The 23,738-nt window shown below is 26.7% G+C and overlaps 1 protein-coding gene across 6 annotated transcripts in view; it reads left to right on the top strand.

Annotated features, from left to right (window-relative positions):
• The window catches only part of LOC129611217 (locomotion-related protein Hikaru genki), a 91,899-nt gene that overhangs the window by 33,699 nt on the left and 34,462 nt on the right, over positions 1-23,738 (top strand). For all 6 annotated transcript variants that reach the window (XM_055524222.1, XM_055524220.1, XM_055524221.1 and 3 more), the window contains one exon: positions 3,098-4,648. In XM_055524222.1, coding sequence (XP_055380197.1) covers positions 3,098-4,648 — 1,551 coding nt within the window. The remainder of the gene's footprint in view (positions 1-3,097; positions 4,649-23,738) is intronic.

The raw sequence follows: 23,738 nt of genomic DNA, 5'->3' as shown, positions 1-23,738 counted from the left end.
TTTCCACCATTTATATTCTAGTATATTAGTGTTCGGGCTTCGCTATTATTATATTTTATTGAAATTAAATACAAAAAATTTATTGTATAACAAAAGTAAAATAAAGTTAAAATAATAATAAAATCTTTTATTTTACTTATAATAGGATTTTTACTGTAAAATAACATTTTATGCTGCTAATATTGTAAATTCCAATTTGTTAGATAAAATAACTATATAATAAATTTAAATAGACAAGGTATACATGCATACAAACTTATACCTACAATAAAACAATTATTGTTGTTATTGCTGACAAAAGAATTTATGCAAATAATATTGCACATATTTACATTTATATTACAAATTTTAAAATTATGCGATATAAATGCTTGTACATACATATATAAATAGAGGTAAATAAAAAAAGTCGCGACAATTCAATTATAAATCATAAAACGGTTCATCCTTTTTTACGGGATTTTCTTTTATATCACTGTTTTTTTTTGTTTTTTTGTTTTTACTGTTGTTCTATTCTGATGCTGTTTTTTTTTGCCCTTTATGTTACTGCATTTGGGAAATTAAAATAATAATAATAGAAAAATTGTTATATGTGTATGCATATGTTGTCTTTATCGTATATACCAAAAAAAAAAAACTGTCATGAATAAATATTTAAATTCAATTTCAAATTTCAACTAAATTGCTGTATATATGTGCATATATATATAATGAAATAGTTTGTATACTTATACATGTATTTTTCAGTTCTAATTTTAATAAATTACTACATTTAATATTTATATATTATATATGTATTTAAAATATGAATACACTTATGTTCAGATACTAATATTTTATATATCATGATATCTATGCCTATATATACTTGCTATATATATATGATTGAGGATGATCAAATTAAAATGAAAATGTCAAAAACATAATTGTACATAAATTCAAATTCAACATAACATACTTAAATACATGTATAAATGTAAATAAATTTGTAAATATTCTAAGGGTATAATAAAGTTTAATTGAAATTTATTTAGACATCAAATTATCATATAAATTTGATTAATGTATACATACAATGTGACAAACACATTTATATTAATAAAAAAAATATACACAATATATTTAATATAATAGTATAATTTTAGAAAAGGGGGGCGGGGAAGGACATAAATACAGATTCCATATATATGTACACGTATGTGTAAAAATTGAATAATAAATTTTTTAAAATGGCAAAAATGACTAATTTTTACAAAATTGACTTTATAACCTTTAAGTATATATATATGAATATGAAAATTGTGTACAGACACCTAAATAATTTTTTGAATTCTCATGAAAAAATTTTGAATATTCTTCGAAAGAAATTTTATTAAAATTTTTTCTTTAGAATTTATAAAATATATTATTTCTAGAAATTTATGAATTTATTTTAAATTAAAATAAAATGTCGCTTGAAATGAATTTACAAAAGAACTGTACGTATATTTAAATAGAAAAATTTTGAAAAGGAAGCCATTGCCTAATGTTTTACCAAGAAACATTAATTTTCTTATTTTTCATAATATATGGGTAGAAAAATTACATAAGAAATTTCTGACCTCAAATAGATTTCACCTAATATATTTCATAATAAATTCATTGTACTCTCTCTCTGTAAAATTGTACTCTCTCTCGGTAAAATTTACAATTATTACTACCTTTCTTTCCGTTATATCATAACAAATTCTTATAATTAAATTGTCCTTCAAATTCTTAATATAATTATTTTTATCTAACTTAATAAAGTTATTTTAAAATTAACCATAAACAGATATCGTAAATTGTTCTCATGGAAACTGTTATAATGTCTAAAATGCAAAAAAAAAAATTTGTGTTATCCTTTATAAAGAAGTTAAGTCGAAAAATATAGCATAGTGTGTAATATTGTAATAAAAATTTTATTTATTTCTGTATATACAGTCAGATTCGGATATAAGAAACCCATATAAAAGATATATGAAACCCAAAATTTCTTCATCAACCGTACACATGGTTTTATATGATGTTTTCACTTTTTCACTCGGAATTTGTTGTCATACTACGTTCATCAGTAGAAAACTCATTTAGAATCAAAAATTTCTTCTTTTAACTGAATTCGTTTTAAAAAAAAAAAAATTTGGATAAGCAACGAAAATAATGTCTGACTGTATTTACAAAATGTTACTGATATATCCAAACATAATGACGTATATAGTATTGCAGATGTTAAGAAAACTTGCTTACAGGGTAATGTCAAAACCAGAGAAAATTTTTATTTAAATTTTCATATTCATGCTTTATTTCTATGTTGTAATGGTATGTATGTATATAATGTATATACATATTTATATTCACTTATAAAATATTATGTAATATGATTATAAATGAATTTGAAATTTATTATCGTATAGAGTAAAGAAAAACAAAAATTAACTTTGACATTAAATTTTTCGAATGATAGAAAACATAAAGTTTCTGTTCCTATTCCTATACACATACATTACCAGAATAGATTTTAAAATTTTTGTATTAATATTTTATATTGACAACACATTTTCTACTCTTGATGAACCAAAATTAAATGACAATCATAAATCTTAAAATCCTCCATAAAGTGTAAACTTTTTGAATAAATAATTATTATGAGGTTTTCTGTGACAAATTTCCATTGCAAAGGATAATAAAAATAAATTTTAATAATGGTGAAAATATCCTTAAAATAATATTATGTAGATGATATTGTAAGATAGTTATGCTGTGCAACGTAAGAAAGTTAAGGAATATTTTTGTCATACCTTAACTTTTCACATGAACGAACGTTTCTTTTTTGTGAGAAAATTGTATATAAGTATTTTTGAGGTCTGCAATAAATTTTATTTATACAATAGTAAAATTGCTTACTTTTCAACTTAAGATAAGGCAAGCCTTTTTGAATGTATTTGAATAAAATTCAATAAAAGTTTAAACTAATTGCTTACTGATAAAATTTTTAACAAGAAAATTTTACAAGAAAATTAAAATATAAATTTATATTAATATGTTACTTATTTTTTTTTCTTTTTACCGTAAATCATAGATGCCGCACCTGGTTGTCCAGCTCCAGCTATTCGATTCACCCGTCCTCGTGTATTAGAATCAACAACTGAAGTTGTTTCACAGCCCGAGACTACACAAAACACCTCACCAAATGATCTTTCAACACCCGATGAAGATGAAACTGTTGAAAAAATTGACATAGATTTATCTAATGTCGGTACGGCATCAGATAAAGGTTCATCTGCTGTTAGTGAAAAATATATTGGTACAAATCCATATAAATCTGATGAGCCACCTGGTGGTGGATTATCTCCAACAGGTTTACATGGACCGTATCATGGTGACGATGAAGAAGAGCACTCTAAATCCGAATCAACATTATCGACGGCAAGAGAAGATCGCCAGAGAAAAGAACGTCGTTCAAAAGGTAGACGACGTCGTATTGAAAATGAAAATAGTAGACAAATGAGAGGTTCTAGACATGTATTAAGTAAACGTGATACAATTGATGCTGAAGAAAAATTAAATAACAATAACAATAATAACAACAATAATAATAGTAATAGTACCAGCAGTAACAATATAAATAACGATGATGAATATAATGGTAACGGTAGCTACGAATTAGAAAAACAACTTGTACCAGCAACTGGAGAAGTCTATTATGTTGAAATTTCTGATTTATTAAATGATAAAGCATTATTAACTGAAAAAGTTCGTAAAAAATTGCATAAATTAACTAAAAATGAAAGACATGGTTATATTGACAGCAATGCAGACATTATCAAACAAAAAAATTATAAAAATAGACAATTGGAACAGGAACAGCAACAACAAGAACAGCAACAACAAATTATTGGTATAGAAAAAATGCCATTATCATTTGGAACATTAAATGCTGGTGTTGATACATCACTTATTTTAGCTGCTACAGCTGCAGTTACAAATGATGATGATGTACAATATAAAATAATTTCAGAACAAGAAGCTGCTGTTGAATTTGCTGAAGAGGAGCCACAAGATAAATATAGTAACTATTATAATAAACATAATAAACATGAACACCATCATGGTAAAAAACATAAGAAAAAATCAAAAGATAAAATACACCTAAGGGAAATGAATGAATTTCATTCAGGTAAAAAGGATATTTATATTAATCCTGCAGATGCTGAAATTGTTGTGGTTGAAAAATACAATAGTAATATAAATGAAACAAATAATAATGGTAACATTGGTGGTGGTAGTAGCAGCGTTGTTGGTAAATTGATGACGGTTGAAAATGAAAACGATGTAAATGTTGTTAATCAAACAACAACATCAGAAGGTAATATTAATGGTGACACAATGAATGGTAGTAATATTGATGGTAATGGTAAAATGGTAAATAGTATTAATAGTAATGATAATGGTGTTGGTAGTGGTGGACAACATGATGAAGGAATTTTATATGGAAATTTAACAGATGAACAGCAACAAGAAATCTTACAAAGAGTAAAAAGAAAATCTGGTAAAACAACTGGTGCTTTAAGTAGGCCGAAAGGTGGTGGTGATTCAGGATCTAAGAGTACTAGTCGTAAGGGTGATAAAGGTAAGTTTTTATAATATTACAAAATATATAAAGTATATTTTGAATTTTTTGCTGCATATTTTATTTTCTTCCTTTTGTTACCTTAAGGATTTTGAAATGAAAAACCTTTTATTTCTAAAGCGAAAGAATAAGAAAATGAAATGATTCTGTAAATATGGTTTTTTGATTTGAAATTTTTATTTTGTTTTTTTTATGAAAAATTTGAATGGTTTTCATTTAAGAAACAAATAACCACAGAAAATTGAAATGAATTTTAGACGAAATGAATATTTTTTCTATTCAAAATGAAATCATTTTTATCATGAATTTAAATAGAAAATGTCAAGGTTCTTTTGTTATTTTAAAAATAATAAGGATATATATAACTATTAAAAAGGAAGATGTCTGACCTTTTAATTAAACTTGATATTATGATTGCAGCATCTGTTTATATATAGAATGTATACACGATTATAATTGAAAATATAGTAAAGGAAAAGTTAAACTTGGAAATTTATATGGTAATGACTTTTGAAGAATTCTTTTTCATTTAAATATAAAATAGTAATTGATGTTTGTACAAGTGTAAGCTTTGAAAAGTTATCAAGATGATAATTAACGAGTTTGAAAAGTTTTTTTTTCATATAACAGCGATATAAGTATCTTTATATAAAGTTATGTTTAAATAGACAAGGAACAGTTAACATATAGAAGTTTATTATATAGAAATTTTCAACTTGGTTTCCTTTATCTTCATATTAGACGGTTTTTTGAATTCATGAACAAGTTTAAATGAAAATAATAATGTCATTTATTTGCGAGAGTTCATTAATTTTTTCTATCGTTTGTTAAACTAATTCAACTATGGAACTGGAAATTCTTTGTTTTTGGATTTAATTTTGGTTATTTTAAATGAATAAGACCGTGAAGTATCAAGAATAATAACATATTTATTATTCAATGTTGGTTTTGAAAATTTATGAGTAATTTTGATAATGAAATTTTATAGCCGCTTCTTTTATTTTGATGGTCACAATTATACAAGAGAAAATATTATAAGTTACTTAAAATCGCTAAGTTTTAAATGAATAGGGTTCTAGTATTATCTATTTTAATTCATTTATGAAAGGTTAGTTCTGTTGACACCCTCTTAGAGTAAGTTTTTCGATTTTAACGTTTAATTTTAATATCTTTCAGAAGTTCAAGTAATCTGAAATGTTCACTAGTCTCCTAAATATTGAGTAATATGTATATTTAAAAAAAAAATTTATATACATATAAATACACTTCATACTTGATTCATTTTAAGAGATTTGATTTGTATACAACTAATTTCGTATACCCAATATACCCAAGTAAGCATTTCATACTTTTTATATGGAATTCTAGAAGAAATATGATTGAACGCAGAAAGTAATTCTAATAAAGTTGGGTCAAAGCAATGGTTTGTAATGTAGCGCTTTTTCTTTCAACAAGTGAGAATTATGTTTTTAATAAAGTTGGGTCAAACCAATGGTTTGAATTGTAGCACTTTTCCCTTCAACAAGTGAAAATTCTGCTTTTAAATACAGTCTATGGATATCTACCACACTATTAAAATTATTTTCATTCATATATAAAACTATTTCTAGGATTGCCTATATTTAGGATGACGCATATATGCAGTCTTTGAAATAAAGCAAAAATTAATATAAAAAGGGGTTAACATAATGCTCGATTTTAAGGGTTAATTTTGTGAGTTAAGAAAAATAATTATATTTTTTAGTTTCATGGAATTTACTGTTAGCTTTTTGCGTTTATAAAAATTTGAAAAAACTTGCGGTTTCGGAAATATAAGATGTCAAAAATTCAAATTTTACAAATTTCAAGAGGCGATAACTAGAGAGGGGGTGGAGATGGAAAAAAATTTTCTTCTAACGAAATGAACTATTTGTTAATGCTCCTGAAATTTCGAAGTTCTACATTATGGGGTCTAGAAGAAAAACGAGGTCAAAAATTTGGAAAAAAAGAACTTTAGATAACAGTAAATTTGAACGGCCATTTTGTTTTTCTAAAGTTTAACTATAGTATACCGCGCTAGGGGAAGCAAGTCGCTACCTTTCTGCGTTTGAAAAATTTCAAAAATGCTTATGGTTTCATTGCAACAAATATTTAAAAAAGGCCATTTTTAGGGTTTTGGGGGGGGGTATAACTTCTAGAGGGGGGGAGATAGGTAAAAATTTTGTTCTACGGAAATAAGTTTCTAGTAAAGATCTATGTACGTATGAAATTTCAGCTTTCTATCTTCAAGGGTGTAGAACTTTTGTAAACAAAAAAAGTGTCCACGGACGGACGGACGGACGGACAGAGTAAAACTAATAAGCACTTTTTTCAAAAATTTTTTTGGAAAAGTGCTAAAAACATAATCTAGCTACTGCACTACAGATTTTAATAATGCACTACATTATAAAAATTGCATACGTTTAGGATGATCAATGTAATGCAGTCTTTTATATAGAACAAAAAAAAATTCAAAGAGGCGATATTCAAAGAACACGAATTTAATATTTTTACAAAATTGTCTCACCTAGTCTTGTAAAATTTTGACGAAACTGCTCCTATTTATTATTCTTGACTTTGAATCTTTTTGAAATTATCAATACTATTCCAATTTTTTTTTAATTTCGGTTTAAATTCTGCCCGTTTCGCAACAAATTCGTTCTCTCAAATTGATTTCATGTTATCCAAAACTGAAATTTTTAAAAACATTTAAAATCCTCTGTATTAACCTAAAATAATTCCACATTTTTTGGGAATTCGTGTACGTTTGTACGTTTCATTTCACAATTAACAAATTCATCAAAATAGTTCGAATTTCTTTTATAATTTTCACTTCTTCCTTATTTCTTGCATAAGTTGATTGTTATTAAGCTAATTTCCTTCAAATTTCTCACGTTACTTAATTCATTTTCAAAAAATTTTGTTATTAATTTTGTAATTTTAATTGAATTCTAATTCTTTCTACATTTTTCTATTCATAATGTTACTCTGATTGAAAAAAAAATTTTGACAATATTTTGATTTCGAATTGATAGCAATTTTTAATTTTCATGAAATATGAAAAAAAGTTTTAATGCTCGTAAATATTTATAAATTAAAATTTTTTTGAATATACATTGTATGTATGTATGTATACTAAAATTTGATGGTTTATATTCGAAATTTGTTCATATTAAATTTGGGAGTAGAGAAGTAGTAGAATTTATGTGACCAAAATTTATGAAGTTCCAAATGAAAAATTTGGAAGTAGTAGAGAAAGTTGTGTGAGGAGCGAACTGGTTATCAAATTAGATTAAGGTTTTAAAAAAATTTTTCCGATTTTGATTTTTTGAATTGAAATTTAATCGCGAGGGTTGAGACTAGTGGCTTGTCATCTGGATCCTTTAAAATTTTGAAATTTTTTGTTTTTATGTGATTTAATTTATTCAGATAGAGAAAAAGAATTTGTATTAGAAAGAATACAGAATTAAACTGAAGGAATAAATTCTAATTTTGTTCAGAATTACCAAATTAATGAATGCTATAACAACTTTGAATGAAGGGAAATTTTAAACAAAAAAAAGTTCAATCAAAAAATCAGAATTTTTCCAAGTTTTCAACTAGAGTGTTGTTTTCTGGACGAAATTTTATCAAAAGTGGGCCGTTTAAATATAGTATCTACATAGGACGTCTTGAAACTTAACTGCAACCTCTCAAGGAATTAGAAACTTAAGATAAATACCTCACTGGGAATTGGAATTATTTTCAGTTGGTAATTGAATATCTCAATTTTAAATTCATACGAAAAACAAATGTTTCCATACAATTCAAAAATATTCTATTTAATTTGTAAAACTGCAGCAAATTTCAATGGAATTAATTACAAAATGTTGTTTTGCAATTCTGTATTAAGCTTTTCGCAACAGTATTATTAGACACAACCTTAATAAATAATAAATTTAGCAATTTTTATTAGTATGATAGAAATATTTCTGCAGTTTCCACTTACTACCATTAATCAAGTTAATTTTTTTTTTAATATTTTTAATATGTATGTACATTTTATAAAAAATATTTAACGTCCGAAAATTTAATTTTAAATCTTCCTTCATCATTATAGTTCGGTATTCTGATTTTTAATTCCCAAAAGTAAAATCATTGCTAGGAAAACAGAAGTCCCTTGTATATTTCTTCGAAACCTTGCAGAAATACATTGAAAGTATGTTGAGTTATAAACTGAAATCGCAAATAGACTTACGAAATAAACTCATTGCGTCAGATAGGGACGCATCTGGTACATTTTCACATAAAAGTGATTCCTATTTATTTTCTTAAAGAGCATTCATTCCTGTTCGCCTATGTCGGTTATACGAAATAAATATATCAATTTGGGTGTCAACACAAAGGTTCTATAATTCTATTAGTGTTTGCGTTATCGCTCTGAGAGACAGACAGACTCAACATTACAAATGGATTATTAAATTATTCAGTGTATTTGTTTCATAAAAATTGCCATAAATGCTATAAAACGTAATTATGTAGAATACCAGGTCAATGAAATATTTTGATTCATTAATCTCACAGATCTATAAAAAAATAAGCTTAAAATTACGAGTATAATAAATAATTTATTTTTATAAAAATGTCAAATGCCAGGGCAGATTTATTTAAGAATTAGGGATGTTCTTTTTTTATTGGTAACTTTTATTTAAATTTTTACAATAAAAATGAAAAATTTATGATTATTATGTTTATTATGTTTTATGATAATCTGTTATATACGCACGATTAAATGAATTCATTCATTAAATTATTTTTTAAACTAGTAAAAAGATAAAATTTTGAAAAGGGCAGGAAAAATCAAATTTTTCAGATAAAAGAAGTCTTTTTACTATATTTTGACTTGTTAATGTGAAAAGTCTTTACTAAGATTGAGGCAGTCGAAGTTAAACAACTGGAATTTGTAAACCTTAGAGTAATTGTATTATTGCTAAAAGTATTCATACTTCAGTATCTGAAATACATGAAATTTTGAAATACCAAAATTTAAAATTGGCTGTGATAGTTCACATTTGTGAACAACTGATATGCTATAAGTAGCCTATAGTATGCTAAGGTCTTTTCATTTTTGAATAATAATTTTTTATTGTATATAATAAATCATAAAATTTATGGATATTTTCCACGAATTTCAAAATATAAAACAAAATGTCACATCAATTAATTTTATGATGAAGAGTTGCCTTGAGGTATTAAGTTTCGATTGCATTATCCAAACATAGAATAACGAATTTATTTCTTGGTACATTTTCCAAAAGATCGAAAAAAATTATTAACTTGAAAAGCAACTCTATCAGTCCATCGATTCATAAAATTTCTACGTTTTTCAACTTTGGGGAATGAAGTTTTTGGTTATAATTGAAGTAACAAATTAAAATTTTGAACAAGGCACAGTTTTCAAACTAAAAACAATTTTTATCTCAAATTGATTTTTCACAAATTTTCAAAGTTATTTTCATTTGAACCGAGTCTTAATTTTACAAAGTGTCAATTTTCCATTTCATAGAAATTGTATGCTTCATCAAACTTCTATAAAAGCGACAACATCCTTTTACCGCAAGAATACAATCAATCCAATTTTTGATTTGAAAATTTTGAGATTTCCCCCAAATTTATGCAAATTTATATAATCTTAAGAGAATTATTTCAGAAGATTATTTTTATTATTTATAACTAAGTAATATAATAAATTAAACATCTAAACTTAAATTTGTAAAGGAAAAGTGCTACTTTATAAGTCATTAATTCGATTGATTATATTTTTAAATTTTATTTTGCAAGTTAATTACAAAAGTGTATCGTTTATAATGTTCATAATTATGAAAATAATTGACAACCGTTTGGATGTTGTAAACATGAAAAAAAAATCTGAATTTTTATCCTTTTTTAAAAAAAAATTTGTTGAATTGGGTCGCTCTTTAGAATATTTTCAAAAAAATTTACCAAAAAATTTGCTAATTAATTTCATTTCGCCCTTCTATGCGCCTGTTAATAAAATATTTTAATAAAATATTTAAGACCGGAATCCCAAACAGTATTTGAATTCCATAAACTTTAAAAAAAGAGACTTATATCTTCAATTTTTTGTGCTCCAAAATGACATAAAAAAATCTTGCCTTCAACAAAATAGTCGCTGAAATAAGACAATTTAGATTGATGCCCCTTTGTACAACTCACAAAATTACCGTCAAATTCAACTATACGTTAAAGCTCATTTTAATTCAAAGTATACAAAGAGAGAAAAGGTGAAAAGAAAATGTGAAAAATAAAAACAAAACATCTTGTTTTCTTTTTTTTTTTTAAATCAAAGAGCTTTCATTAGCTCAAGGAGAAATGTGCTAATTTCTAAAACATCGGGTTGGTCCGAACTTATTTTTTATGTATTTATTTTATTTTAATTGATTCATATTTAAATTCATACTATGTAAAATGTAAATGTCTGTGCATAACATAATTGGTAAATTATTATTAAATTGAATTTTACTTTTTTTTTCTTGTATACGGATTCATTATCCACAAATTTACTCACAATTTATTGAAAGGTGAATTAATTTTCAATGTAATTTCTTTTATGTATTTGATTTATTGGACAGATTTTTTTCAGAAGTATTTTGAACAATAAATCAGTGGAAGTTGGTGTATGAATTTTAGTAACGTTTCATTGAAATTGAAAGAGCTGCACAAATTTTAATTTGTTTAATGTGCAAAGACGATGGTCACAGATTTTTATCTGACTTATTTCAAAGTTTGTATAAGTTTCAACTGAATTTTTTTCTGTGCAAATATGCAATTTTCTAAAAGTGTCAGCAAGTGTACAATTCTGTGGTTTATACCCACATTATACCAACATATTTTAATACGAGGAATGAATTTTCCAAGAATAATTTCAATATAAAGAATGTATCAATCATCCAAAGAATATTTGAATTTTATAAATCTACATTGATTAGAGGAAATATTTAATGAAGAATTTTGGAAATGTAAAATTAAATATAATACTCTCCATAATAGTTCTTAAACAAACAAGTAAATCCTTAGAATTGGTTTTTTCCCCATACTAAAGTGTTATTAATTGCAATAAATAGGAATAAATTTTGTGTAATTTAATTTTAAATTTTTCCATTTAAAGAGAATTATTTATTATAATTCGAAAATGAAGAATCCATCAGCAAATAAATAATTTTGACTTGACCTGATAAATTAAAATTCTATAGGAAAAACCAATTCAAATTATATTCGAATTTGGGGTCTTAAATCAGAAATAATTGCTGAAATCATGAATTTACACAGAAATCAATGTTATAACAACATTTTGAGTGTTACCATCTACAATAAATAATTTTGTCAAAAGTATTTTTGTCTTTAATTCAAAAAACTAATTAAAATTGCAATTTATTTATTTAACCGTCGCAGAATTTAATAGCATGTTATGAAAAATTATTTTTTTAAAAGTAAATTTACCATAATCTCAATTTAATTTTGAATGCTTTATGTATACAAAAAGGATTTATACACCCTTCATATATCAAGAATATATTATTAAGGATATTATAAAATTTGTGCATTGCAGATTAATCGCAAAAAAATATGTAATAAAATTTTATATGTATGTCTGCGGTTCGTTTTTCCTTTTCTTTTATTTACCGCATATTTGTGAATGTAGAGTAGAGTAGAGTAAATATTGTAATTCAATTCAAACTTCAAATTGAAAATTGTCTCTTAAACTTTGTATGTATCTGTGTTTGTTTGTTCGTTTTTTTAACAAGAATTAATTGCAATATTTCAAAGGGTCGTTTTTAAATTAATGTTAATTTGATTAACGGGAAATACAATCATTTTAATTGATTTTTAATAATTTCCTCATTTGTTTGGATTTCTTTTTATTTTGTTACAATTTTGTAATAGTAGGAATTTTTCATGTTTTAAATCTACTTTAATTATTTTACTCTTACGAACTGCTGATTGTAAATTTTTAACTGTAAGACTGCATGGAACAGTATTTAATTGATATCGAAAAGAATAGATGATTTTACTTACAGAAATATTATTCGCTCAAGTACCTTTACCAAGTTTTTGATAAAAGATAAAGAATGGTACAGAAGATTCTATGTATAAAGCGTTTGTTATTAAAATTTTCCCAGATATGGTCGCGCTCTTCAATTTCCAAAAAAATCTATTACTTTTATACCCTGCACCTTCGTGAAGGGTGTATTAACTTTGATATGGAGTTTGTAACCTTTGATAAGGAGTATTCTCCGATATGGACATATATATATATATATATATATTCTAGCTCAGCGTAAAATTCTGCGTTGATTAGGCCATGTCCGTGTGTCCGTCCGTTTGTTTCTTTTGTGCAAACGACGGCTGCTATTATAATTGGACCAATTCGGAGAACGGGCTCGAGTAGGTGCCATACAACTCAAAGGATTTTTTTAAATATTTCTAAAAGTAATAAAGATATTAATATCAAATTTTGCACAGATGTCTCCAATTACACTTTACATATGTTCTGAAAAATTTTAATGGAATGGCTGCACTGGTTAGGGTAGCTGCCATACAACTCCAAAAGCAAATTTTAATTATTTGAGAAAATAATGAAGTTATATTCATGAAACTTGGCCGTTGCGTGTCCAATTATAGGTCAGACATATCTATGCAGTTTCTATAGAGTGGTTTGTCTGGTTCGAATACTTTGTAAACAACAATTAGAGCGAATTCTAGATATTTCAAAAATAAATTTTAAATTCAGATTGAGAAGGTGGAGTGTATAATTCGAAACGTTTTTACTTGTTGTATAATTCGAAACGTTTTTACTCATTATTGTGTAACGTATTAATTTACATGTCATAAAGAAATGCCTACGTCTATTCTATTGTTTTCCAGTTGCATATTAAATGAGTACTTTTATTCAATCGTTTTGGCTTACTCTTATTGGTCAATGTTATTATTAAGTTGACAGAAATAAAATTGAATGTAATTTATTCTGAGTAAGTTTTTGTATAATCTTCCGTTTTGTTATTTAGACATCATTAGATTTGTAAGAAGATAAAATGTTTTTTTTTCCAATTTTTTTTACATCATCACCTCCTTAAAATCATTTTTTTCTTTTGCTTGTATGCCTGTTGTTTTTGGTTCTTTGATAACGATTCATTGAAGTGATGAATGACAATAATTTCATCTTGTTAGAAACTTACAGACTTCAAGTAAAGAAATAACGAATAAAAAGGGACGAAGTTAGAACGCAGAAAATATAAGAGTAATGAAAAAGAAGAGGAAAAAGGGAAAATTACGAAAAAGAAACAATCTTTAAATGCGAAAAAAGGAGAGTGAAAGGAGAATTTATTTTATGTTGAACATAACTGTTAATTTGTTGTTGTGTTTTGTATGAATTGACTTGACTAAATTTATCTGCGTGTTAATTTTTTTATTTAATATTGGGTCATCCTTCATCCTTACTAATATGCACATGCTTTAACGTTCGTAATATAATAAAGTTTTCCAAATGCTGTTAGGTTTAAGAAAAAAGTACGGAATTTTATTGCTCTCATATTATAAACAAAATTTGAAATTTTGCGGATGAGAATTTATTCAAATTGCACAGAAAAAAAGAAATTTTTGGATTCAAATCTGTGAGGTATATGGCACAATATTTAACATTAAAGCTGATTTATGCAAACTGACAGGAATTGGTCAAGTCTCAAAGGCCTCGTTTGTACGTAATTCTTATCTTTTATGCAGTAAAGTGAACGATTGCAACTGAAACGGGTTTTTGTTTTAATTGATATCCTCATTCTAATGAAATTTCTTAAACCCTTTTTGAACTCCGAGCAAAGAGTTGTGATATGATGTGTAGAGTCGGCATGATGAACAACAACAATATAATTTTCGGGAACAATAATCTTGTGCCTTATGAAAAGTAGGACGAAATCTATACAATTTAATATTCGCCTTCTTTTTCTATGAATGAGAAATTCGGTGCTTTAATACCGTTAAATTACTATATTTTTTGTCTTGTTGTCTGTCCCATTGTTTTGCTTGTTCATTCTGATCTCTACAGTCTTAATATTTTTCCATTCATTTGACTAAATGCCACTTTTTTTTATCTATTCTATTCATTGGATTGTTTGTTAAAGCCATCATTTTGCTTTTTTTTCACTCTCGCCTCGCTTATAACTACCCTTAAGGGTAGTTTTCTTATTGCTTTTTATTAGGAAAAAAAAAAGAGAAAGAAACACAAAAAGTTTTTGTTTTTTGTATTTTGTTTTATTCATAAGGGTGGCACTTTATGTTATTGTTAAAATATTGTATTTGTTGTATTTTATATAGATAAATTGTTGATCTGTAAACGGTCCAGCTATAGAAGAGTGTGATTTATCTCATGAGACATTTTATTTTCTTGTTTTTTGTTTTTCTTTATAAATAATTTTAAGTTTAAATTTTGTTCATTTTGCTGATGAGCAGCTTTAAGGATAAATTTTAATCACAAGGATAATGTTTATTTTTCTTTGGTTTTTTGTGAGTTTAATGGCGTTTTATTATTGTTATTGCTTCTTGTTTATTTATTTGTAAATTTTTTCATTTCATTTTCTCTTTCCTTTCTTAAAATTTTGTTGTTAACCTTGGAAATTTCTTTTTTTAATCAAAATGCCAAAATTAAAGTCAATTTCAGATTTTAGATTTTATGAAAAATAAAGTTGAGGAAGAAATGCTATTGGAAAATCTGATGATGTGTAACAATAATTGAGAAAATTAAAAGACAATTTCGTTATTTTTTACGTTTTATATGACAGGAAATTGGTAGAAGATGACGAATACAATTATTATCTAATGAGCTATTTTTGTTGAAATTGACTTAAAATTTAATGAAAATCTTATGATAAAGAAAAAATAATTGAACTAATCTAGAAATTTATAATACTATATAAGGGCCATTTTTCATTATAAATTTAATATTAAAAAAAATAAAAGAACAAAATGGCACCTAATGTCATTAATTATCTTCTTGCAGAAATTTTAATTTTTGGCAAAGAATTTTAACAAAAATAAAGTTGGGTCAAACCAATGGTTTGTATTGTAGCACTTTTCCCTTCAGCAAGTGAAAATTCTGCTTTTAAATACAGTCTATGTATACCTATCAAACTATTAAAATTATTTTCATTCATATACAAAACTATTTCTAGAATTGCATATATTTAGGATGACGCATATATGCAGTGTTTGAAATAAAGCAAAAATTAATATAAAAAGGGGTTAACATAATGCTCGATTTTAAGGTTTAATTATGTGAGTTAAGAAAAATAATTATATTTTTTAATTTCATGGAATTTACCGTTAGCTTTTTATGTTTATAGAAATTTGAAAAAGCTTGCGGTTTCGGAAATATAAGGTGTCAAAAATTCAAATTTTACAAATTTCAAGAGGCCATAACTTGAGAGGGGAAGGAGATGGAAAAAAATTTTCTTCTAACGAAATGAACTATTTGTTAATGTCTAAAAGCCCATAAAATTTCAAGCTTCTACAGGCTGGGGTCTAGAAAATAAACGACATCAAAAATTTGGAAAAAACGGACTTTAGATAACGGTAAATTTGAGCGGCCATTTTGTTTTTCTAAAGTTAACCTTTAGTATACCCCGCTAGGGGAAGTAAGCCACTGCCTTTCTGCGTTTGCAAAATTTGAAAAATCCTTATGGTTTCATTGCACTAAATAGTTAAAGAATGGCATTTTTAGGGTTTTGTGGGGGTATAACTTCTAAAGGGGGGGAGATAGGTAAAAATTTTGTTCCACGAAAATAAGTTTCTAGTAAAAATCTATGTACGTACAAAATTTCAGCTTTCTATCTTCAAGGGTGTAGAAGTTTTGTAAACAGACACACGGACGGACGGACGGACGGACGGACGGACGGACGGACGGACGGACGGACAGAGTGAAACTAATAAGCACTTTTTTTTCAAAAATTTTTTGGAAAAGTGCTAATAAAAGAAAAGCTGAGATTGAAATAATTTTTTATTAAATTTTAAACGATAAGACCCCGCTCTGTTTATTATAGAAATTGTGTTTAAAATGAAATGAAGCAACGTTCATATCCTTTAAATTAACATTTAAATTTAGTACTGTGCTTAAAATTTGCAAATATCAATCGGATTAAGTTTTATACAGTAGAATAATTTAAAATTTTAGGATTTTATTCAAGTATAAAATCCTTTTTTTTTTATGTTACACAATAAGGCATTTTTCTACAAAAGAGAGTCGATAATCTATAGTTTACGAGTCAATTCTAGCAATCTATATTATATTTTACAAGATTTTTCCAGTTCATGAACAGGTATACATATAATCTAATAAATAACAAAAACAAAGAAATGAAAATAGCAAAAGAGAATACTGGGTACATACATTACTCAATTGATTATACATACTGTAAAACAAAAACAAAAAATGAAAAGCGAAAAGCGAAAGAGAGTAAAATAAAGTTGGGTCAAACCAATGGTTTGTATTGTAGCACTTTTCCCTTCAGCAAGTGAAAATTCTGCTTTTAAATACAGTCTATGTATACCTATCACACATTCTAAGAATTATTTTCATTCATATACAAAACTCTTTCTAGGATTGCATATATTTAGGATCAACGATTTATGCAGTCTTTGAAATAAAGCAAAAATTAATATAAAGTGGGGTTAACATAATGCTCGATTTTAAGGTTTAATTATGTGAGTTAAGAAAAATAATTATATTTTTTAATGTCATGGAATTTACCGTTAGCTTTTTGTGTTTATAGAAATTTGAAAGAGCTTGCGGTTTCGGAAATATAAGGTGTCAAAAATTCAAATTTTATAAATTTCAAGAGGCAATAACTTGAGAGGGGAAGGAGATGGAAAAAAAATTTCTTCCAACGAAATGAACTATTTGTTAATGTCTAAAAGCCCATAAAATTTCAAGCTTCTACAAGTTGGGGTCTAGAAAATAAACGACATCAAAAATTTGGAAAAAACGGACTTTAGATAACGGTAAATTTGAGCGGCCATTTTGTTTTTCTAAAGTTAACCTTTAGTATACCCCGCTAGGGGAAGCAAGCCACTGCCTTTCTGCGTTTGCAAAATTTGAAAAATCTTTATGGTTTCATTGCACTAAATAGTTAAAGAATGGCATTTTTAGGGTTTCGGGGGGGTATAATTTCTAAAGGGGGGGAGATAGATAAAAATTTTGTTCTACGAAAATAAGTTTCTAGTAAAACTCTATGTACATACAAAATTTCAGCTTTCTATCTTCAAGGGTGTAGAAGTTTTGTAAACAGACACACGGACAGACGGACGGACGGACGGACGGACGGACGGACGGACGGACGGACGGACGGACGGACGGACGGACGGACAGAGTGAAACTAATAAGCACTTTTTTTCAAAAATTTTTTGGAAAAGTGCTAAAAATGATAGGGGCGTTAAAATTCCTGCCAGGAATATAATTCTCTTTTTGAAATTATTGAAAAATAAAAAGGTTCTAGCAAATTAAAAATAAAAGCTAGATAATCAATTTTATATTGCTTTTATATTGAAACAAAAGGCGATTCATTAACGAGAAACGGAAGTCTATTAAAAAATTATCAAAATAAGGACTCAATATGAAAGGATATATTTTAAATATATGGATATATATGTATGTATTGTGTAAATACATATAGATGACTACACAAGGAAACAATATAAATGACATTGAATTTTAATACCTGAGAAAATTTTTATTATGATTTTATACTTTCCATGTTTTTGTTTTTTTGGTATCACAGCAGGACATTACAGTTTCTGTTTTCATACTTGGTACCCTATATAAAATTTTTTAGAACATTTTTGTATGTAATTATTTTTCAAATAAATAAAATAAAAAATATAAAAAATAAAGTTGGGTCAAACCAATGGTTTGTATTGCAGCACTTTTCCCTTTAACAGGTGAAAGTACTGCTTTTAAAAACAGTCTATGTATATCCACCACACTATTAAAATTATTTTCATTTATAAACGAAACTATTTCTAGGATTGCATATATTTAGGATGAACCATTTATGCAGTCTTTGAAATAAAGCAAAATTTAATATAAACAGGGGTTAACATAATCCTCGATTTTAAGGGTTAATTGTGTGAGTTAAGAAAAATAATTATATTTTTTAATGTCATAGAATTTACCGTTAACTTTTTGCGTTTATAGAAATTTGAAAAAACTTGCGGTTTCAGAAATATAAGGCGTCAAAAATGCAAATTTTACAAATTTCAAGAGGCCATAACTTGAGAGGGGGTGGAGATGGAAAAAAAATTTCTTCCAACGAAATGAACTATTTATTAATGTCTAAAAGCCCATAAAATTTCAAGCTTCTACAAGTTGGGGTCTAGAAAATAAACGACATCAAAAATTTGGAAAAAACGGACTTTAGATAACGGTAAATTTGAGCGGCCATTTTGTTTTTCTAAAGTTAACCTTTAGTATACCCCGCTAGGGGAAGCAAGCCGCTGCCTTTCTGCGTTTGCAAAATTTGAAAAATCTTTATGGTTTCATTGCACTAAATAGTTAAAGAATGGCATTTTTAGGGTTTCGGGGGGGTATAATTTCTAAAGGGGGGGAGATAGATAAAAATTTTGTTCTACGAAAATAAGTTTCTAGTAAAACTCTATGTACATACAAAATTTCAGCTTTCTATCTTCAAGGGTGTAGAAGTTTTGTAAACAGACATACGGACAGACGGACGGACGGACGGACGGACGGACGGACGGACGGACGGACGGACGGACGGACGGACGGACGGACAGAGTGAAACTAATAAGCACTTTTTTTCAAAAATTTTTTGGAAAAGTGCTAAAAATGATAGGGGCGTTAAAATTCCTGCCAGGAATATAATTCTCTTTTTGAAATTATTGAAAAATAAAAAGGTTCTAGCAAATTAAAAATAAAAGCTAGATAATCAATTTTATATTGCTTTTATATTGAAACAAAAGGCGATTCATTAACGAGAAACGGAAGTCTATTAAAAAATTATCAAAATAAGGACTCAATATGAAAGGATATATTTTAAATATATGGATATATATGTATGTATTGTGTAAATACATATAGATGACTACACAAGGAAACAATATAAATGACATTGAATTTTAATACCTGAGAAAATTTTTATTATGATTTTATACTTTCCATGTTTTTGTTTTTTTGGTATCACAGCAGGACATTACAGTTTCTGTTTTCATACTTGGTACCCTATATAAAATTTTTTAGAACATTTTTGTATGTAATTATTTTTCAAATAAATAAAATAAAAAATATAAAAAATAAAGTTGGGTCAAACCAATGGTTTGTATTGCAGCACTTTTCCCTTTAACAGGTGAAAGTACTGCTTTTAAAAACAGTCTATGTATATCCACCACACTATTAAAATTATTTTCATTTATAAACGAAACTATTTCTAGGATTGCATATATTTAGGATGAACCATTTATGCAGTCTTTGAAATAAAGCAAAATTTAATATAAACAGGGGTTAACATAATCCTCGATTTTAAGGGTTAATTGTGTGAGTTAAGAAAAATAATTATATTTTTTAATGTCATAGAATTTACCGTTAACTTTTTGCGTTTATAGAAATTTGAAAAAACTTGCGGTTTCAGAAATATAAGGCGTCAAAAATGCAAATTTTACAAATTTCAAGAGGCCATAACTTGAGAGGGGGTGGAGATGGAAAAAAATTTTCTTCTAACGAAATGAACTACTTGTTAATGTCTAAAAGCCCCTAAAATTTCAGGCTTCTACAGGCTGGGGTCTAGAAGAAAAACGACATCAAAAATTTGGAAAAAAAGGACTTTAGATAACGGTAAATTTGAACGGCCATTTTGTTTTTCTAAAGTTTAACTATAGTATACCGCGATAGGGGAAGCAAGCCACTGCCTTTCTGCGTTTGCAAAATTTCAAAAATGCTTGTGGTTTCATTGCAACAAATAGTTAAAATAGGCCATTTTTAGTGCTTTGGGGGGGTATAACTTCTAGAGGGGGGGAGATAGGTAAAAATTTTGTTCTACGAAAATAAGTTTCTAGTAAAGATCTATGTACGTATTAAATTTCAGCTTTCTATCTTTAAGAATGTAGAAGTTTTGTAAACAGACACACGGACGGACGGACGGACGGACGGACGGACGGACGGACGGACGGACGGACGGACGGACAGACGGACGGACGGACGGACGGACGGACGGACGGACGGACGGACGGACGGACGGACGGACGGACAGAGTGAAACTAATAAGCACTTTTTTTCAAAAAATTTTTGGAAAAGTGCTAAAAAGAGTAGTAATATTTTTTTTGTTTTTTTGCTTTACTACCTTAAACAAAAATAAAAAGCAAAAGGAAGCGAAATATTTTAAATGAGTTAAGTAAGAGTAAAATAATTTTTTGCTGTTGTATTTAACATGGAATGGAATTAAAAAAAATAAAACTAAAAATTGTGAGAGATATAAGAACACGAATAACGTTACGTTACGTACTTATCTAGATAACGTTGTTTAGAAGGAAATTTTTCGTTCTTAATTGTTAACTAATTCTTAATTTGAATTTTAATCATATCTATGTAATTAACAGTGACACATATTACATCTTAAAATTTATTAAATTAAAAATATTTCCATTACTTTTATTTATCATTAGTATTCAAACCAATATGATATTTATGCATATACAAGTATATACCTGCATATGTATGCCATAATATGTACAAATTTTTCTAAACTTATTTTAAAATTGATTGCCACAATCCTGTTTTTACAACAGACAATGCTGCTTATAAGCAAACCACAGGGGCCCCTAGTGTGTTATTTATTTGCTTTCATTGTTCTGTAAAATTTTGTTACACTCAAGTAACTAATCTCCGTGTGATTTAGTTTTAATTCTTATTAATAGAAATTTGTGTCTAACAAGGAAATCTATTAATTAGAGATTTTTATATGCAGTTGTTTAAAACAAATTTTGCTTTTCAAATTTTTTATTTCCAGTAGCGTTTGCACTGTCATATGTAGTCCAGTTTACGTGTATTATCCGATTAAGTTTATTAAAATTGTAAACTTGTTTCCACTTTGTGACAAAACCGAAATGTCTAGGAAAATCATGCAATCCAGGAATATTGAACTTGGCAGTGGAAATTGCTGTTTAATTAAAGTAGCTCACCTAGGATTTAGGCTTTAAATGTTTATTTAATTTTGAACACAATCTACTTTTTTTATATGTATGCTCGATTGTAGCTTTCGTTTGAAATATTAAGGATGATATAGCAAAAACTTGTCCTATTTTAGTTTTTTTATCCTTGTTTTTTTTCTATTGCTATGAAATAAGAATGTTTTTGTGACACTTGCTTGTAAATAATTTAAGTTTCATGTTTTTTGCACATGCTTTAACAAATTTAATTTTTTTGATATATTTTGTTTTGTTAAATGTGTTACTGTAGTAGATAGGTATAATGCGGTTTCCAAAAATATAATTAGTGTTTTGTTATTGTTTTTGTTTTTTTTGGTTTTTTAATGTTACAAACATTTTTTTGAGCATAAAAATTCCTAATATTTGTTGTAAAACAAAAGTTAATTTTTACTTTTTTAAAAGTTTTTAATGGATTTTTTTTTTAATTTTTGTATATAACTATGTGTTTATGCGGCAATTTTTTTTTAAATGGATACTGTAATTATTAGTGGTTGAGGTTAAATGTTGCCTTGAAAAAAATTTGTGGTTCAAAGTTACAATAATAGTTTGGAAAACCTTAAAAACAGCATTTTAATGTAATAACGAATCTATGTATATATGATTGTATGCAGAATTGAGTAATGTATGAAGTTGGGAAGATTGTTGAATTCGTATTTTGTATGAATAATAAATTTCTCTTATAATGATTATGAATGAATTCTTAGAGTTCTGAGTTCGTTAAAGAACAGGAGCTTTCATATGAATAATTCTATTTTATTTTGATTTGCTTTCTTTGTAGAATATTGACTGCGCCAATTATAATTGGGAGGTCATTTAAAATATGAAAATGTCATTCATTGCATGGAGCTAAATGTCAAAATCACTGAAATTGCAATTATTTCAATTATTTATATAGATTATAGTATTAATTTTGCGAAAATGATGAAAACTCCAAATAATTTCGAGAAAATTTATTGACAATCAGTTTTGACATTAGGGCAAATGCAAAATTAGGCTTTTCTAAATGTTTATAGCTAGTTTTTTCAAAAACTTTATGGCAAATATATCAAAAAGGAATAAAACTTTCTGGAATTTCTTGTAGAACTTGCATTGCTAAGGAATATTTCCAATATTAATTTATAGCCACTTTTTTAAACTTTAAATATTATTTTCATTATTAGTACAAATTAATGAACAAATGAAGCCCACATCAATTGTAAAAATCAAAATAAAATAGTGAAATTTTTTTTTTAATAATCCATTGATTTCGTATTTGTAAACTCTTGTTGAACTTAAATCATTTGATTGTTAATGCTCCTTTATTGTGCGTTTTCACGATAAAATCAATAAAACTTTATTTATAGTGGGTTCAATTGTACTCGTTTGTTATAAAGACAAATCATTTTGTTTAGTTTCGCTGGCATATATAAGGGCATATTATCGGAGTCCATGAAGTATACTGATATGATATTATATAATGCATAATATGTATACTCGCAATATAAAATATTTCACAAAAAATTTTTTCAATGAAATATAAAATTGTCGGGAATTGCATTTGAATTAGCTATAAATTTATGAATTGGTTTGGGTTCTCATATATATGTATGTATTCCTTTGAAAATTCTAAATTTTATAAAATCATCATAAAAATGATTAATTATATGTTGAATATTTCCATTGAAAAAAATTTTATATACGCGTATATAAAATCTGTAGTTTTTGATTATTTTATTTTTCAAAATTCAAACATGTAAACTTCAAAATATTAAAATGCACTTATTTGAAATGTGAATATTTCTATAGAATAATTGAAATATAAGTACGCTTATTA

The sequence above is a fragment of the Condylostylus longicornis genome, unplaced genomic scaffold (assembly GCF_029603195.1).
Source record: "Condylostylus longicornis isolate FDR11 unplaced genomic scaffold, ASM2960319v2 ptg000048l, whole genome shotgun sequence".
Taxonomy (NCBI): Eukaryota; Metazoa; Arthropoda; class Insecta; order Diptera; family Dolichopodidae; genus Condylostylus; species Condylostylus longicornis.
Note: the sequence above shows the minus strand (reverse complement) of the source record. Positions and strands in the feature narration are given on the sequence as shown.